Below are 17,790 nucleotides of genomic sequence, written 5' to 3'. Positions count from 1 at the left end.
GTCATACTGTAAGGTGAATGAAACCAGCTATCATGCTTGTACCAACCATTTGAAAGAATTATTCTACTGTCTTGCACTTTGCATTCAGCCTTGGAAATACTTCCTTTCTTGCATTTAGCCAATAACAATTTGAAAGGTATTGTTGCATCTTCTTCTATCACTGTACAGAATATGTATTCCAGATTTAAAAGCTCACTGTCAAAAAACAAGTTCTCTTCTACTCATCTCATCTCCATGCATTTTACTAATTAGCTTAGATCTTTGACCTTTGGTTAAAATACCTCCTGCCACTGGAAATATTTTGTCCTTGAATTTGAGCATTTGTGCCAAAACTTACCTTTTATTTTTCTGTGCTTTGGAAACGAAAAATATTGGAAATTCTTAAGACTTAAGCATTCGCAGAAAGTGAAATACAACAAATAGGCAAAATCTTCCAGTCCCAAAGGTAGTCAGCAATAATGTGGGAAAACAGCAGAATTAGACAGCGAGTTAACATTCATATCCTGTCATGATTCCACCACTACTCGAATTAGGTTCTAGGTGGAAAGACCCAACTTTCCAGCACTAAACCAATTTTTGTCACTTAGCAACAAGTAGAGAACATTTCTGCCTAGCTACAATTTTCTCAGCATAAAAAGAAAAAAAAATGGCCCACCTGACTGATAAACCAATCTGGGCGAGCTGTCATTGAGCTGGGGTCTTTCTATTTGCAATAATTTGTCATACCCTGATTTGTGTCAGATCTGTTCTGTTTTCCTTTCTTCTAACCATTTGGTTCTACTTCTAAGTTTCATCTTGGATCCATGTCACTTTATTGGTTGAGTCAGGTGTCAGGTTTAGAACCCTCATCCTTGTGTTCAAATTCTTTCATGCTTTCATCTCACCTCATCTCACCCTCTCCATTGAATTCTCTGTGGTCTTCCAATTTTAGCCTGGAGTTCCAATATCAAGCCTATTCTCTCCACCTGTCTACACTTTTAACATGCTTCTTAAAACCTACCTTTATGACTAAGCTCCTCAACAAGGCCTGGTGTCAAATTTTCTTGAATAATGCACCTGTGAAACACATCAAGATTTCTAACATGTGCAATGCTCCCAATTTTCAGTTATAATCTAACAGATTAGGGTTTCTCCTGAACTTGCACAATAGTAATTGGGATGGGTCAGGACAAGCCCCGAGGAAATTCAAATTCCAAGTTATGGCTAGGATTTTACTGGTACACAATGGTACTTTATTAAATTTCCATCCTTGCCTTTACTCAGAACCCCAGATGGAGAAATAGGAATCCACAAGCTTTACCTGAATAAAATTTGCGAGAAGCATACGTGGAACTATATCAATCATTGTCACTGTGGGCAATTAGATGTCATTAATTAATAATATTACTCAAACAGATTGCAACATTCTGTATTGATTAAGTTGTTTCCCTGTATATTCTTAGATAATATGTAAGACCCATGAGGCTTCAGAAGGAACCTTCTTGAAGGTAACAAATTGTAAGATCTGCAAAGCCCTGATTGTAAGAGTTGTTGAAGCAGATTCCATGGTAATTTTCAAAGTAATTGAACAAATAATTAAAGGGAATACATTCAAGGGTCATGGGGAAAGAGCAAGAGTAGCAGTATTAATGATCCAACAAAAACATGATAAGCCAAATGGCCTCAATTCTCCAAAGGACACAATTATGTTCTATTATTCATGTAGCAACAAAAGAACTTGGCAAGGTAGTCACGAGATTCTATACCTCGGTCTTTTTTACTTATGCAAATTTAACTTCCAGTTCTGTATCATACCAATATTTTGAGATACAAGACACATAATTATACTTTATAACATTCTTCACCATGTTCAATTGCTTTCATGTTACCTTCGGTGCCATCAGGCTCTGCTTGTTCCTCTCGTGGTTTCTGTTTGAACTTTAGGTTGCCATAGTGCATTACTGCACCGGTAAGTTTGTAGATGCCTGTTTTCTCTTCACTTGTAAAGCCCAAAATGTCAATGGCTTCCTAGCAAACAACAAGAGTAATCAGTAACATGAGAGTGCTCTGAAAAAGGGATGAAAATTTGAAATTTGCAAGCACAGAGAATAAACTTACATCAGTCGCCATCAGTTCCTCCTCGTCATTGATACTGGGAACGGTGATCTCCCCCTGGCTAACAAAATGGAAGTCGTAGGGGTTGGTGGTAATGAGTAACATTTCTGAAATCAAATAATAGCAGCACATAAATTGGTGAATTTTAAGTACTTTTGTTTTAGTAATATATGTGCTTGAAACCTACTAATAAAAAAGTGGTGAAAATTTCAACTAACTTTATGTCCACATCTCTTACCGATAAGTTCTGGCTTTTTGTTGCTTGTAATCTGGTAGAAAATGTGATAGCTTCTTTCAGCTTTTAACTGGAATGTAACTCTGGATTTCTCCAGCAGATCTGTATTTGGAACATTAGAACTAATTAGGAATATTGCCTCCTTAATAAATTGATTGGAGCATTTCAAACTTTCATGCGTATATATGAGACTGATTAGAACTTACAAGTTTCAATATCAGCAGAGGCCAGTTTTCCTGTGGCTCCAAAGTGAATTCTTATGAATTTGCCCTTGGAAATAGAATTTTAGAAACATAGTTAGCTGAACTGTTTGAGAGATGTTTCATAAAACGTGTATTAAATGTGCTTTTAAAGTTTAGTTTATTTCCTGCTGTTTAACATGATTAAAATTAACTTTTAACATTGGTGCTGTCCAGACACTTACAAAGCGAGATGAGTTGTCATTCCTCACTGTCTTGGCATTACCAAAAGCTTCCAGCAGAGGGTTAGCCTGGATGATTTGATCCTCCAGTGTTCCCTAGAAGTGTATTTGACAAGTGTTAATAATGAAACAATTATTTTGTTAGTTGAAAACAATGTGAACATGATAATGTTTAACTAGTATGACCATGAAAAGGAAAAATCAAAGCTGCGTTTTGTTAGAACAATGTAATTACAGCGTGATTCGTTAGAGGTGCTTCGAAGGTGTGATAGTCAATGTAAATAAACAATTCATTTCAAAGACGAGAGAAAATGTGGAGAACCTCAGCAAGTCTGGCAACATCTGTGGAGAGAGAAAATTAGAATTAACATTTTGAGACCAATGTGACTCTTCTGCAGAACAAATACACTCTGAACCAGAGTCATATCAGACGCAAAACATTAACTCTATTTCTCTCTCCGCAGATGCTGCCAGACCTGCTGACTTTATTCAGCATTTTCAATTTTTATTTCAGATTTTGAGTATCTGCAGTGCTTTTTTTATGCAGTTGAGGTGTCTAGCAAGAAGTAACTAGGAGATGTGAGAGATTTGGAATAGCAAAAAAGGTGCTTTCTTTTAACTCACAGGGCTGTGAGACTAGAATACATTACCAGAGTTAACAACAGGTGCATAGACATTCTCAAGTACAGCCAAAGAATCACTTGTAAATACTGCTTGCATCCCCCACCCACCCCTCCCACACAGTGCTCTCCAATTTCCCAAGAATCTCCTCTTGATTCCTTCTTTACTCTCAGTTGCCTGTTGCCCCTTGGTACCTTGATTTAAATGTGCCATGTTAGTTTTCACCTTTACCCTGAAGACAGCCCGTTTCAAACTCAGCACCTCCTGTCTTGACCCCTCCGCTTTTCTTCAATTATCAAATTCCTTATCTGACATTTACATTCAATCTCCCTCTCATCTTCTGTTCAAATATTAATTCATTCCTTTGTTACCTCTGGGCTCAACTCTTTCAATGCATTCTCCCACATTCTCTAAAGCTTGAGGTCAGCATGTAATTAAAAAGGTCACTTATATGCTATCCTTTATTATGAGATGAACTGAACATGAAAAGTCTATGCTTCTGTTTTACAAGATATTGGTGAGACCATATCTTGAATATCGTGCGCAGTTTTGGTCTCCTGATTTAAGAAAAGCTGTAAATGCATTGGAGGTAGTTCAGAGGAGGTTTATTCTATTGATACTTGGAGTGATCAGGTTGAACAGACTAGGCTTACTTTAACTGGAGTTTAGAAGAGTAAGGGGTAATTTGATTCAAATATTAATGATCCTAAATTGTTTTGATGAGATGAGCTTAGAATTTATTTTCCCTTTGTGTGTGAGACCTGTCGTGTTTTAAATTGAAGGATTATACTTCCAGGACAAAAATAAGGGGGATTTTTTTGTTCAGAGAGTTGTGTGGTTTTGGATCTTTTGTGTCTATGAAGGCAGAAAGGCAAGGTGTTCGAATGTAGAGTATAGATAGACTTCTGTAAGGCAAACAAATCACAGTTTATAGGAGTTAAACAGGAACGTGGAACTCAAAACATAAAGAGATGATTCGTGATCTTATTGAATGGCAGAGCAGTCTTCAAGTGATGAATGACCCACTTCTAGTTCATATGCAGATATATACATTGACCAAGACATTTCTGCCTCATTCAGTTCCATTCATCTCTCTCACCTGTGTTCAGTAGTCTATATGGGCTCCTCCCTAATTCACATCCATATTTTCAAGTTCCTCCATGGGTTTGTTCAGCTCAATTCTTTAATGTCCTGTGGCCCAACAAAATTCTGAGATATCTGTGCCCAACAAAATTCTGAGGTATCTGTGCTTACCTAATTCTGAGCTCTTCAGCATCTCTGATTATAATTGTTCCAACACTGGTGGCTGTGCCTTCACTTGCCTGGGTCATAAACTGTGCAAATCTCAACTTGCACCCGTCTGTTTTCAGACCTCATTTTCTCATTTAAAAAATTCCTCAATAGCTAAACTCCTTGACCAAGGATTTGCTCACCGCTTTTTTTCGTTGTGACTCAGTGTCATGTATAATGCTCGTGAGAAACACCCTAAGATGTTTTGTCATGCTAAAAATATTATATAAATGTAAGTTGTGGTGAATTTCAAGAGTTGCAAAATAATTGGTTATGTAGGTAGTTGAGAAAAAGTGCAAGATAGGAAATAGAAGCCAGAGAAAACAGTATGAATGTACTTCGCCACTTAATATAATCTTGGCTGGCCATTGGCTTCAGCTCAAATTTCTCCTCCTCTCCCTCAATTCCTGGTCAATACATTCCCGAGGGAGCAACTACCTGTCTGTCTCAACATTAAATATAATCAACAATGGAGCATCTATAATCGTTTGGCATACTGAATTCCAAAGATTCACAACCCTCTGAATAAAGACATTTCTCCTTGTCTCAGTCTCCACATCTTGAGGCTGTCTCTCCAGGTTTTACATTCCCCAAACTAGGAATTTAATGAAATGGCAACAAATCAAATGCACAAGCCTTTGATAACTGCTTCTCTGGATGATAGTCTCCAACAGCAGCTAATTGGGCCACAATACATTAAAGAATTGACCTGAACAAGCCCCTGGAGGAACTTGAAAATATGGATGTGAATTAGGGAGGAGCCCATATAGACTACTGAACACAGGTGAGTGAGATGAATGGAACTGAATGAGACAGAAATGTCTTGGTCAATGTATATATCTGCATATGAACTAGAAGTGGATCATTCATCACTTGAAGACTGCTCTGCCATTCAATAAGATCACAAATCATCTCTTTATGTTTTGAGAATATTTCTGTGTTGTAATTTTAATGTAATTTTATCTAAAATGTGAAGGAAAGTCCTTGGTTTAATTGCATCCAAATATATTTTCTGATGTGCTAAACTGCTATTCATGTTCCAGTGCCAGCTAATTATGACAAAAAGTCATTTTTATATTATCACCAAATGATTTGTTGTCATTTTATAACAGAATGTTTAGGGCTTTCTTCAATTTAAATATTCATTTAGAAAATGTTGATTTACCTTTAGAGAGGCAGCTTGCTCCTTCTCCTTCTTCTTGGCATCTGAACTGGCTGCAACCGAGGCAAAGTACTGAATGACACGTTTCGTGTTCACAGTCTTCCCAGCACCAGATTCTCCACTAAGGACAGAACAGAGAACAAATAAACATTTTCAAGATTTCTTAAAATCAAAATTACTGTGATTTTCAGGTGCTAACTATGTACACAAGAGCTCAAAAAATCTTACGTGATCAGGATGGACTGATTTTCACGGTCTGGAAACAGAAAATAGATAACTGTTAGGATTTCTACTGTATTCTGCCACATTCACCAGTTGCTTCTTAGGATAAGGCATAATTAAAACATGTAGCAGTTGCAATACTACTACCATCCAATCCTAAGAGACCTTTATACCCTGCAGTTGCAGGTAACATTAACAAAGTGTTTGTAGGTGAACCATACGAAGAAAAGAGAGCAATGGGTCATATGACTAAATAGTTTAAATTACAAGAGGACCTGAAACAAAAGAGAATAAGCAAGGAGAGATTGCTTCAGTCCCATGGGAACCAAAGCTAAGTGCCTTAATTGGGTAAGAAGTAAAAGCAAAGTGTCTTTGGATAGAATTACAAGGCCATCATGGACACTAAATGTCAGCAATGGAAAATATTCCCAATGTATACCCTTTCATATTGCCACAGCTGCAGGAAAAATATAAATGGTACTATGGGTTGTTAGACTGAAGCTTGAGCAAGCAGGCCCTTGTATGCATGCTGTGGTACAATTGGTGAATGTCTGTAAAAAACTGGACTTGTGAAAGGTAGGGGCTTTGAATGACAGAATAAGGTATAAAAATGGAGATCAAATAATGTAGTTAGAATGGATTATTTTGGGAGACACTCAGAAGACACCCTAGGGCTCCAAGTGCTATGAAATCACTTAGAAGGGCATGCTAATATTTCCAGTTTGGAGATAACCCTTATCCCCAAACCTTTTTTTTATTTTATTCTTCTTATACTTCTGGGCCAAGATAACAAAGTGTGGAGCTGGATGGACACAGCAGGCCAAGTAACATCTTAGGAGCACAAAAGCTGACGTTTCGGGCCTGGACCCTTCATCAGAAAAGGCCCCAGAAGACAAGGAAGATCACCTCTCTGATGAAGGGTCTAGGCCCGAAACGTCAGCTTTTGTGCTCCTGAGATGCTGCTTGGCCTGCTGTGTTCATCCAGCCTCACATTTTATTATCTTGAGATCACCAGAAGGCCCCAGATTCAATCTGGACCTTCTGGCCTAAAAGTGTGGACACAATCATTGTACCACAAGACTACCTTTTTATGTAAGGCCTGAATGGTCATTTTTTTGGCACACATTAACTTTTGTTATAGTGCCCCTTAGGAGCTTTTTACATGAATGCTGGTTGTTTTTCTTTTGTTTAAAAACAGATGTTGATAGTGACATTGATAGTGAAGTTTCCAGCTTACCAGTTTGCATGAACTGATAGGCGTTATCAGAGATGGAGAAGATGTGGGGAGGAGCCTCTTGACGCTTCTTGCCCCTGTAAGCCGCCACGACCTCGGGGTTGTACACAGGCAACCACTTGTAGGGGTTCACCGTGACACAGAATAGCCCAGAGTAGGTCTGACAGCAGAGAATCGAAGGGCGTTAGAAATTCTGCAAAATCTTTTGAGCGATAAGTAACATTTCTGCTGTTATTTCTCAGAGAGGGATGGGCTTACTTACATAGATCATCCAGGCTGCATAACGCTCTTTGAGGTTAAACAGCACTGCTGGTTCACTCAGATGAGTCATCATGGCCATATCTTCGATTTTATCGAATTTTGGGGGGTTCATTGGGAAGACTTCATCTTCTTTCACAGTTACAGTCTGTAAAATGACCAGTAGATCTTTAGTCACATTCTTAAACAAAAACATTGTTAAAAGCTTTTTTTCCCCCTAGAGCTACACTTTTCTGAAGCTCACACCTGCTTATTTATGGTTTCAACGACGACTTTACCGCCTTCCTTGCTCTTGATGGTGCCTTTGGTGAATTCTTCTTTCGGATCCACGCAAAAGCAAGCAGTCTTCGCTTCAAACGGTCGATTTTGAGCTTCAATCCGTTCTTTCTCAGACTTTCGTAGGAAGGGCGCCGCCTCCCCAAAAGCAGCCATTTCTGCATCTGCGCTCATGGTTGCAGTTCACTGAGGAAAACCGCAGAAAACAGAATATAAAGTATTATTGGAATGTAATTTATTTAATGATTCTAGGATTACTGTACATTCGCGTGTACTTTTTGCGCTGCACCCCTAACTCAAAGCCAAACACACCTTCAACTCAACAGGGTTACCTCTGCACGCTCAGCCCAAGTGCTGACAAACAAAACCTGTTGGGTATTTCAAGATAATAAAATGTGATGAAGGGTCTAGGCCCGAAACGTCAGCTTTTGTGCTCCTGAGATGCTGCTTGGCCTGCTGTGTTCATCCAGCCTCACATTTTATTATCTTGGAATTCTCCAGCATCTGCAGTTCCCATTATCTCTGTTGGGTATTTCGTTGCCTGGTCCTGTGTGAGACCAGTTCCGATTCCAGTTATTTGGCGGATGCAAAGTGACACAAAGAGTCAATCTGTCCGTCAGATGTGTGAGACAACACATGTCAATGCGGCTCAAATAGGATTTACCGAGATTTATTTAAGAGCCCAGGCACCCACGTTAAAAAATGGTGTCGACTTCCCAATTTGAAGTAGCGGCTGTTTGAAAAAAAAAATCCTTTCATTGATTAAAGAATCATGTGTGTATTGGAATCGATTAAGGATAATCTAAAACGATGAATGAAGGTGAGTGTTGTGGCGTTCCTCATCCCTTCACATATTTAATGTTCGTAACCTTCCCTGACAGTGAAAGGGAGAGAAACATCACTGGTCAGGGAGCCGTCGTACTAAACATGCGAAGCCTACTTTGACCCCAACGTGAGGCTTAGAGGGGTGCCCACGCTCCTGTCCTGCAGTCCGACTTTAACACCGTCCACAGTAGACTCAAATACTGTTCTCAGTTGCGGTATAATTGGACTGGCGACGATAAGCTATGGACAGCACAGATGGAGACCGTCCACTACCAAACACCGGACCCGAAACGTTAACTGTTTTATTTCCTTCACGAATGCTGCCAGAACTGATGAGCTTTTCCAAACGCGACTGATCTAAAAGTTGTAGCCTCTGTTTGTGACATTGTGGTGCAGCGGTAGTGTTAGTCGTCCTGTACCCTGGTAGTTATTTTTGCATTTTTTTTCAGCAGAAACCAGACTAATTACAGACACCTTAATATCCATTAAACATACAGAACCACGTTATTATTCAGAGGCTTTTGATCTACATAATCCATGTGCCAAAAATTCGGAAAGGACTTCAATATCTTTGAAATGTAAGTGTACTATTTAACTCTACAGGTAATATACATCCAGATTATATTAAACACCGCGCGATGCCGCCAACATTTGAGGTACTGCATTTTGCAGCGTGTTTGTAGCTCTGGTCAGATTGCGTCTTCAGTTGCAGTGCACTCTGTAGCATGCCCTGCGACTGTTACATCTACCATATCCTGAGGCACCAGTGGCATCTAGAGTGCATTCTTCGTGCAATTACACAGTTGTTCACGGAATAGTGATAGGCGACAACTTGGTCAAGCAAAAGTGTATTTCCAGCTGGTCACCAACGCACAGTTTCAGCTCATAACTGCCAATCCCCCTATTTGCACCAAACCCTTTGCAGATATTTTCAACGGACCAGTTCAGAACCTCTGAAGCAAATGGACTTTCTTGCCCAGAGGCAGGGCCCTACCACAGTTGCTCAAAAGCCCCCACAGAAGTATTTTTCGTCTCTTTGCCCTGTTGAAAGACGTTATTGCACATGTTTGAAGTAGGTGGGACGAGAACCCTAGCATCGCCAAATGTACTTCTCTGTCTTGATGGGATTTAACCTCACGTCTCCAGGGACATTGGCCTGGGACTCTGCATTACTAGTCCAGTGACAGCATCATTACACCACAACCTCCGTCTTTACAAGTTTGACCGAATTGTTGAATGATCCCAATGTGTTTATGTTGTCAGGAACTTGAGAATATTTCAATGACTGAGCTCCAGTAATGTCAATGTGCAACCACAGCATCTAATGTCATAGATTGTACAGGCCATTTATCATAATGCTCGTCAAATCAGTTTTGTTCTGAAAATCTCATGCATGGACATTGTATTTAGTTTGTCTTACCTTGTTCGACACAAGTAGCTGGAAGTAACGAATCCTGTACAGTTGCCAGGAGCTGGAAGCAAAGGTAAAACGTTAATCGTCAGGAAAGTGTTTTGTTGAGGAGAAAAACTTTGGACTTCAATCAGCTGCTTGAACCTCGTGTTTGATGCACGACAATGTTGGGTTTTAACAGAGATGTTAGCTTTCTCTCCTCATTCAGTTTCTTCTATTGCAATTAATACGTTCTCTGATTCATTGGTCAACAATTACACGTTGAACTTACACAGATAACGTTTTAAAAACGTTCCAAAAACGTTCTTGAACGTTCTCTGAGCCAAACGTTCCCCAGGGTTGACCATCAGCATCTTTTAAAGTTCAAGACTGAGAGTGGAGGCTGCCTGGTAGTGTCGACAGTCATTGACACGGCTGCCTCAGGTGCTTCAATAAGCTTCAATAAATGCATCAAACTTTTTCTAACTGTATTAGGATTTTTTTATTTTAAAAAAGGCGCAAGAAATTTCATATCAGTTTCAACGGGGCAAAAAAGACAAAAGGCCGTAGTAAAAATTAATCAGGAAAGGCATGTAAGAAGAAAATGTGGCAAAAAATGTAAAAAAAACGCATAAATCTGTTGGATTCAGTAATACTTGTGTATCATAGCTAAATAAAAATAATATTTTGTTATTTCTCCTTAGGATAGTTTTCTTGAGAGCACTGCCGATTCAACGCTGAAGGTTAAATAGCCATGTTCCTTCTATTAAGAATGCATGACTTGGGAGAGGTGACCTGATCGAACCTACCTTTGTCGTTGGCTCAATGGAGGATGCCGAGATCATTCACCGCACTTGCTTTTATAAGAAGAATGTTGCCGACATGACGGCTGGCTTCTCCAAATATGGAAAATCTAGCAATTGGCTCGATTCATTGACCCGGCGAGGTTGCCAACTATTTGTTTTTTTTCCCCAGCGAAGAGTTATAATTAGTCGAAAAGCGCGTAACTCTGCAGATATTGGAATGGCGGGGTCATTAATCTTCCTGCCACTAAAAAAAAATTACCAGTCGATCTGACGCTGGTGGTCAGCCACAACGATTGTTATATAAACCAGTGAATGATACCTTCACCAAATTGCCTCTGCTGGTGATGGGCGGTAGCGACCTGACTATTCTCAGTATCAGTTATTATGATTTTCAAATGATCACGAACTGTATAGGTAGCTAGCATTATTTTTGTCCAGTGCATGCGAATGTTGTATTGGCTACAGGCTGGACCTGTTTTTAATTGAAGGTGGAATTTTGTTGATGCGAGGTAAATGATAAAAGTAACTATAGCGGAGAACTGGAGGCGAACTGTTTAACTGCGGGGGAGGGGTTATCTGTTATCAGGATGTAACCTTGATCTGAAAAATCAATTGTAGAATTATCCCGGATTGTGATGTTTTGACAGATTAAAACATCGCTTTACCGGATTATTTGCTACCTATTACATTCTGTTGCAGTTAGCACAAAATATATTTCCATATTCTGCAAGGTGTTACTCCAGAGAAAATAATATTTCGTTCAACTGTGCTTCTTTTCTGATGTTTTATTACAGTTAAAAATATGAAAACATAAATTGTAACACCAATTAGTGCGGGTAAAACATTCATAAATTCAAAATATTTACTCTGAATAACTTATTAAAGAGAGAAATAAGTGTGTGAAGTAATGACTTCGCTGGATTTTCGCTTTTGCGAACTAGGAAGCTCAGTAGGACTAAAACTGACTGCGGAACTAGAACTGGCTGTTGGAGGGTCATCCGTAATTACGGTAAGCGACGACCTCACATTGGCTGTAAACTAAGAAACCGAAGCTTTAGGACATCAACACACCATCTGCTAGCTCGCCTCCAAGTCACAACCCATCCTGACTTTGAACTGTATCGTTGTACCTTCAAGCGTCACTGCGTCAAAATCCCGGAACTCCCTCCTTAGCAGCGCTGATGGGATCCCTCATTCATATGGACTGCCTCAACTATAACCTTTCCACGGGTAACTAGGGACGGGCAAGAACTTCTTAAATGATCAGCAATAACCGAGAGACACAGACTTCGCTTCCGTGTGATAGTTACGTGCAGTTCATTTACTAAATAAAAACAGAAAGAACTGTGAATGCTGGAGATCAGAAAGCCAAAGACCCTCATATACCAGGAGCCAATGAAAATGAAATATAAGCACCCTCAAAAAATTGCAGTCAAGAAGCAGACATGTACATATAGTCACTGTAATGCCGTCTGTCTCTGCAGCGTCCAAGGTTGGGAACTTTTTGAGGAAAAGTGCAAGTGGTTTGCACTCATTTGCCTCCCTGTTCTAAATTCACAATCACACTCAGTGCTAGTCTGTATAAATCAGCGTGGTCAACTAGTTTTCCTGCCGTATGTCTATGAACTGCTTTTCCCGTTTGCAATCCTGCATCGGGATCAGCGTGTGTCGACTGCCAGACTCTTCCAATCGGTGATGTGCAGGTCGCATCAGAGAGTGTATAAAAACTGAGCGACGGCTGTGGGATCATCTTTCTTCGAGAGTTGGAGCTCTGACGTAGAGCGCTGCAGAGTTGTTACATACTAAATTGTGACAAGGTTCGCTCCCAAATCCAAGTCCAAAATTGTAAAGAAAAGCACACGCTTAAGCCGAATTTACTTCCGAGTAAGTAGCTGTTGGGGAGAAAATAAATAGAGCAGAACACACGGGGAATTCAGTGGCAGTGACATAAGGCAAGTGACTCCAGTTAGAGGCGTCCTAATATATTGTTAATTAAACACGTGCCCTTGGGTGCTGAGGCAAAATAAAGACTTCGTAAAATGTGTAATGAACTGTTTCTTTTGTGACCTTTTCTTAGATGATCCGCAATAACCGAGAGACACAGAATTCGCTCCCGTGTGATAGCTACGTGCAGTTCATTTACTAAATAAAAACAGAAAGAACTGTGAATGCTGGAAATCAGAAACAAAAAACGAAAATTGCTAAAAAAAAATGTCAGCAGGTCCGGCTGCAGTAGTGGAGAGAAATCAGAGTTAACGTTTCGGGTCCAGTGATCCTCAAAACTGTTAATTTACTGCAGCGATGTAGCGTTCTTGTGTTTTTTTAACGCATGGAGTCTGCCAGATTAAACCCCTAAATTGTCGCCCTTGTCCATCTCAAGTAAAACATTGTGAAAGGCAGGAAGGAAAGAGAGATAGTAGGAACTGCCGATGCTGGAGAATCTGTGATAACAAGGTGGGGAGCTGGATGAACACAGCAGGCCAAGCAGCATCAGGGGAGCCGGAAAACTGACGTTTTGGGTCTAGACCCTTCTTCAGAAAATGGAAAAAAAAGGAAAGGAAGGAGAGAGAGATGTTCCTTTGAACTGAAGTTAGTATTAGGGGCGGCACGGTGGCTCAGTGGTTAGCACTGCAGCCGCACAGCACCAGGGACCCGGGTTCAATTCCAGCCTCGGGCAACTGTCTGTGTGGAGGTTGCACATTCTCCCCATGTCTGAATGGGTTTCCTCCGGGTGCTCTGGTTTCCTCTCACAGTCCAAAGATGTGCAGGCTAGGTGGATTGGCTATGCTAAATTGCTCGTAGTGTTCAGGGGTGTGTGGGTTATAGCGGGATGGGTCTGGGTGAGATGCTTCATGGGGCGGCGTGGACTTGTTGGGCCAAAGGGCCTGTTTCCACACTGTAGTGAATCTAGGTAATCTAATCTATCTATTTGAAGACTCCCATTGTTACAGCATGTCTCTTTCATTACTGTGCACCACGTGTTACATTTCCAACACTGAATGTTCCCCTGTGTGGCTGGCAAGTGAAACCGTTAATGCCACGCCCCACCTCCTTGAAGAAAATGTACAATTTGTGTGGAGTCAGGCTCCTCTACTAACCATTTGAGGCTCATCTCTCTTGGACTTCATTAGTTAGCTGCTCTATAATGTGGTCACTGTGTTTTACCGTAATCGTCGATTGTTGAGTTCTGTCCTGCAAAACAAGGTGATCACTGTGTAAGTGATGAGATGAATCAGTGTGCTTTCCCTCTGGAAAACTTGCTATTATACAAGCCAAATAAAATAGTCTGGGAACTCAGTGTGTCATGACCTGAAGCAATTTAAATCTGCAGCTCTTTAAAATTGAATATAAAATATTCTGCAAATTGCACTTATATACTTCCATTTGTTGCCAGAATGCATTGATTGACAGGGCACCTAGTATAGCTTAGAAAAAATATAGACATTTGTTTTAGTAATTTTAGTAGGCTTCATTATCTATGACTTGCAAATGTTTATTAGGCTGAGTTCATAATGAATACTTGGCTAATTTCCAAGATGTCAGCAATTTGACAGACAGATAATCTTTTAGTAACATTTTAAAGCTATCCTGATTTGTGGCCAGCGACAACAAATTGATGGTATCAGGGGATCCGAATTGTTTTTGAAGTGAAGGCCCTTTTCGATTTGGATTGTGTTGCAATGATAGCTTTATTAGATTAGAATTTTTTTTAATGTCCATTTTAAAGAGGCCTTTGAGGGACACGCATAGTGCCATAGAGTCATAGAGGTTTACAGCATGAAAACAGGCCCTTCAGTCCATCTTGCTCATGCCATCCAGTTTACACAATTAGACTAGTCACATGCATTTGGTCCATATCCCTCCCAAACTATCCCATCCATGTACCTGTCTAAATGTTTCTGAAATGATAAAATTGTGCTCACCTACACCACTACCTCTGACAGCCCAATCCAGATGCACGCAACCCTCTGTGTGAAAGATTGCCCCTCTGGACCATTTTGTATCTCTCCCCACTCACCCTACACTCAGGCCTTCTAGTTTTAGGCTCCCCTACCTTGGGGAAAAGCAGTTGGCTATTTGCCTTATCTACACTCCCCATGAATTTATAGACCCCTCTTAGGTCACCCCTCAGCCTCCTACATTCCAGGGCAAGTGTCTAGCCAGCTTCTCCTTATGACAGAAACCTTTCAGTCCAGGTAGCATCCTAATAAATCTTTTCTGCTGTCTTTCTAGTTTAAGAATATGCTTTCTATAGTAGGGTGACCAGTACTTCACATAGTACTCCAAATACAGCCTTACCTACATCTTGTACAGCTGCAACAGGATGTCTCAACTCTTATGCTCAATGCTCTGACCGATGAAAATAAGCACGCTGAACACTTTCTTCACCACCTGTCTACCTGTGACTCCACTTTCAAGGAGCTATAAACTTGTACCCCTTCTTCATTGTTCAAAAGCAATCCCCAGGGCCTTACCATTGCCTGTGTAAGTCATGCCCTGGTTTGTCTTATCAAAGTGCAACATCTCACATTTATCAAAATTAAACTCCATTTGCCATTCCTCAGCTCACTGGCCCAGTTGATCAAGATTCTGTTGTATTCCTACATAACCTTCCTTACTCTCTACTATACCACCAGTCTTGGTATTATCCACCAACTTACTAGCCATACCTCTTAAATTCTCATTCAAATTATTTATATAAATGAGGAATAATAGTAGACCCAACACCGATCGTTGTGGCATACCACTGGTCACAGGCCTCCAGTGTGAAAAACAACCCTCTACCACACTTCCTGCCTTCTACCTTCAAGCCAATTTTGTATTCAGTTGACTAGCTCTCCATGGATCCCTTGAGATTTAATCTTACTCAGCAACCCACTATGCAGTACCTTGTCAAAGTCCTTGATAAAGTTCATGTAGACAATGTCTATTGCACTGCCCTCATCTACTTTTTTGGTCACCCCTTCAAAAAACTCAGACTCTTGATACATAATTTCTCATTAATAAAGCCATACTGACTATCCCAAATGAGTCCTTGCTTCTCTAAGTCCTGTGTCTCAGAATCCCCTCTAACAAGCTAGCCACCACAGATAGTAGGCTCTCCAGTCTGTAGTTCCATGGCTTTTCCATGCAGCTGTTCCTAAATAATGGCACAACATTAGTCACACCCCAGTCTTCAGGTACTTCACTCATGGCAGTTGATAGTACAAATATCTCTGGTAGGGGCCTCCCTTGTGTCCCACAAAGTCCTGGAATGCACTTCATTAGGTCCGAGGGATTTATCTATCTAATGCATTTTAAGGCTTCCAGCATTTCCTCTTCTGTAATGTGGACTCTCTTCAAGACATTGTCGTTTATTGCCCCAGGTCGCCTAGCATCCATGCCTTTCTTGTTGATAAATACGGACAAGAAATATTCATTTAGGCTCTCACCCATCTCCTGTCGTTCCACACACAGATGGCCTTTTGATCTTTAAGCGGCCCTATTCTCTCCCCAGTTACTCTACTGCCCCTCATCCCTTTGTATCTTCTTTTACATATCTGCCAAGGCATCTCTTGTCTCCCTTGGTCCTCCTGATTTATCTCTTAAGTCTACTCTAATACACCCTATACTCCTCAAGGAATTCACTTGATTCCAGCTGCCTATGCATGTCACATGCCTCTTTCTTTACCAGGGCCTCAATAACTCTAGTCACCCAGGGTTCCCTCTCCTCTAACAGCAACACAATGCCCTGAACTCCTTTTGAAAACCTCCCACTTGCTAGACATCCCTTTACTTACCAACAGCCCCCGCAATCAACTTTTGGAAGTTCCTTTCTGATACCATCAAGATTGGCCTTGCCGCAGTTTAGAACTTTAACTTGTGGACCAGTCCTATCCTTTTCCATGGCTATTCTAAAACGAATGGAATTATGGTCACTGGTCCCAAAGTGCTACCTCACTAACACTCCTGTCACTTGTCCTGCCTTATTTCCAAAGGAGTTCAAGTTTTGCCCCTTTTCCAGTAGGGCCATCTACATAATGCATGAGAAATTCTTCCCGAACACACTTAAACAAATTTTCTTTTTATATTCATTTTTGGGATATGGGCATTTCTGGAAGGCCAGCCTTTCTTGCCCATCTCTAGTTGTCCTTGAGAAACTGGTGGTGAGCTGCCTTCTTGAACTGCTGCAGTTCACCTCCTGTGTGTTCACCTACAATGTCATCAGGGTGGGAATTCCAAGATTTTGATCCATTCAAGCCCTTTATATTATGACAGTCCCATATGACATTAGGAAAGTTAAAATCCCTGACTAGTACAACCCTATGATTTTTGCAGCTATCTGTGATTTCCTTTGCTCATCTATTGCTTACTGACTATTGAAGAGCCTATGGTACAATGCCACTAAAGTGATCTGTCCTGTTTATTTGTAAGTTCTACCCATATAGACTCAGTGGACAAACCCTCAAGAATATCCTGTCTCACTACGTTGTGATAGGGTTAAAATTGCTCCTATGATGCTGCTTGGTCTGCTGTGTTCATCCAGCTCTACACTTTGTTATGTCTACTGTTGTGATGTTCTGTCTAACCAAAAATGCAACTCTACCTTCTCTCTTACCCGAACTTCTATCTTTCCTATAGCTTATGTACCCCAGAACATTCAGTTGCCAGTCCTGTCCCTCTCTCAGCCATATTTCTGCAATATCTGTAATATCCCCATCTCATATTCACATCCAATGCCCCCCAAGTTCATTTGCCTTACCTGTCAGGCCTCTTGCATTGAATAAATGCAGTTTAACCCAGGCTTCCCTTGTTTTTTGCCATGCTTTTGTCTGCCCTGTTTAGTACTAGGGTTACCAACACTGCTCTTACTAATTGAAGCGCTCTCAATAACTTATGAATTGTTTTCAACTTTCTCTGAGACCAGAGTAGTTTCATCCTTCCTGAGTGACTCAGCAAATCTCCTCCACCAGGAT

At 40.6% G+C, this 17,790-nt stretch overlaps 1 protein-coding gene across 1 annotated transcript in view; it reads right to left on the bottom strand.

Moving 5' to 3' along the window:
- The window catches only part of LOC125463559 (myosin-1B), a 28,288-nt gene extending 17,373 nt beyond the window's left edge, over positions 1–10,915 (bottom strand). Inside the window, exons 1-12 of the mRNA XM_048554930.2 lie at positions 10,838–10,915; positions 10,059–10,110; positions 7,784–7,999; positions 7,542–7,685; positions 7,283–7,439; positions 6,052–6,079; positions 5,827–5,944; positions 2,754–2,846; positions 2,536–2,599; positions 2,333–2,431; positions 2,098–2,201; positions 1,869–2,007 (exon numbers count right to left, since the gene is read on the bottom strand). Coding sequence (XP_048410887.1) covers positions 1,869–2,007; positions 2,098–2,201; positions 2,333–2,431; positions 2,536–2,599; positions 2,754–2,846; positions 5,827–5,944; positions 6,052–6,079; positions 7,283–7,439; positions 7,542–7,685; positions 7,784–7,987 — 1,150 coding nt within the window. The 5' untranslated portion in view covers positions 7,988–7,999; positions 10,059–10,110; positions 10,838–10,915. The remainder of the gene's footprint in view (positions 1–1,868; positions 2,008–2,097; positions 2,202–2,332; positions 2,432–2,535; positions 2,600–2,753; positions 2,847–5,826; positions 5,945–6,051; positions 6,080–7,282; positions 7,440–7,541; positions 7,686–7,783; positions 8,000–10,058; positions 10,111–10,837) is intronic.
- Between the last annotated feature and the right edge of the window lie 6,875 nt (positions 10,916–17,790).

Source organism: Stegostoma tigrinum, chromosome 22 (genome assembly GCF_030684315.1).
Source record: "Stegostoma tigrinum isolate sSteTig4 chromosome 22, sSteTig4.hap1, whole genome shotgun sequence".
Lineage (NCBI taxonomy): Eukaryota > Metazoa > Chordata > Chondrichthyes > Orectolobiformes > Stegostomatidae > Stegostoma > Stegostoma tigrinum.
This window is presented reverse-complemented; position numbering and strand designations above follow the sequence as displayed.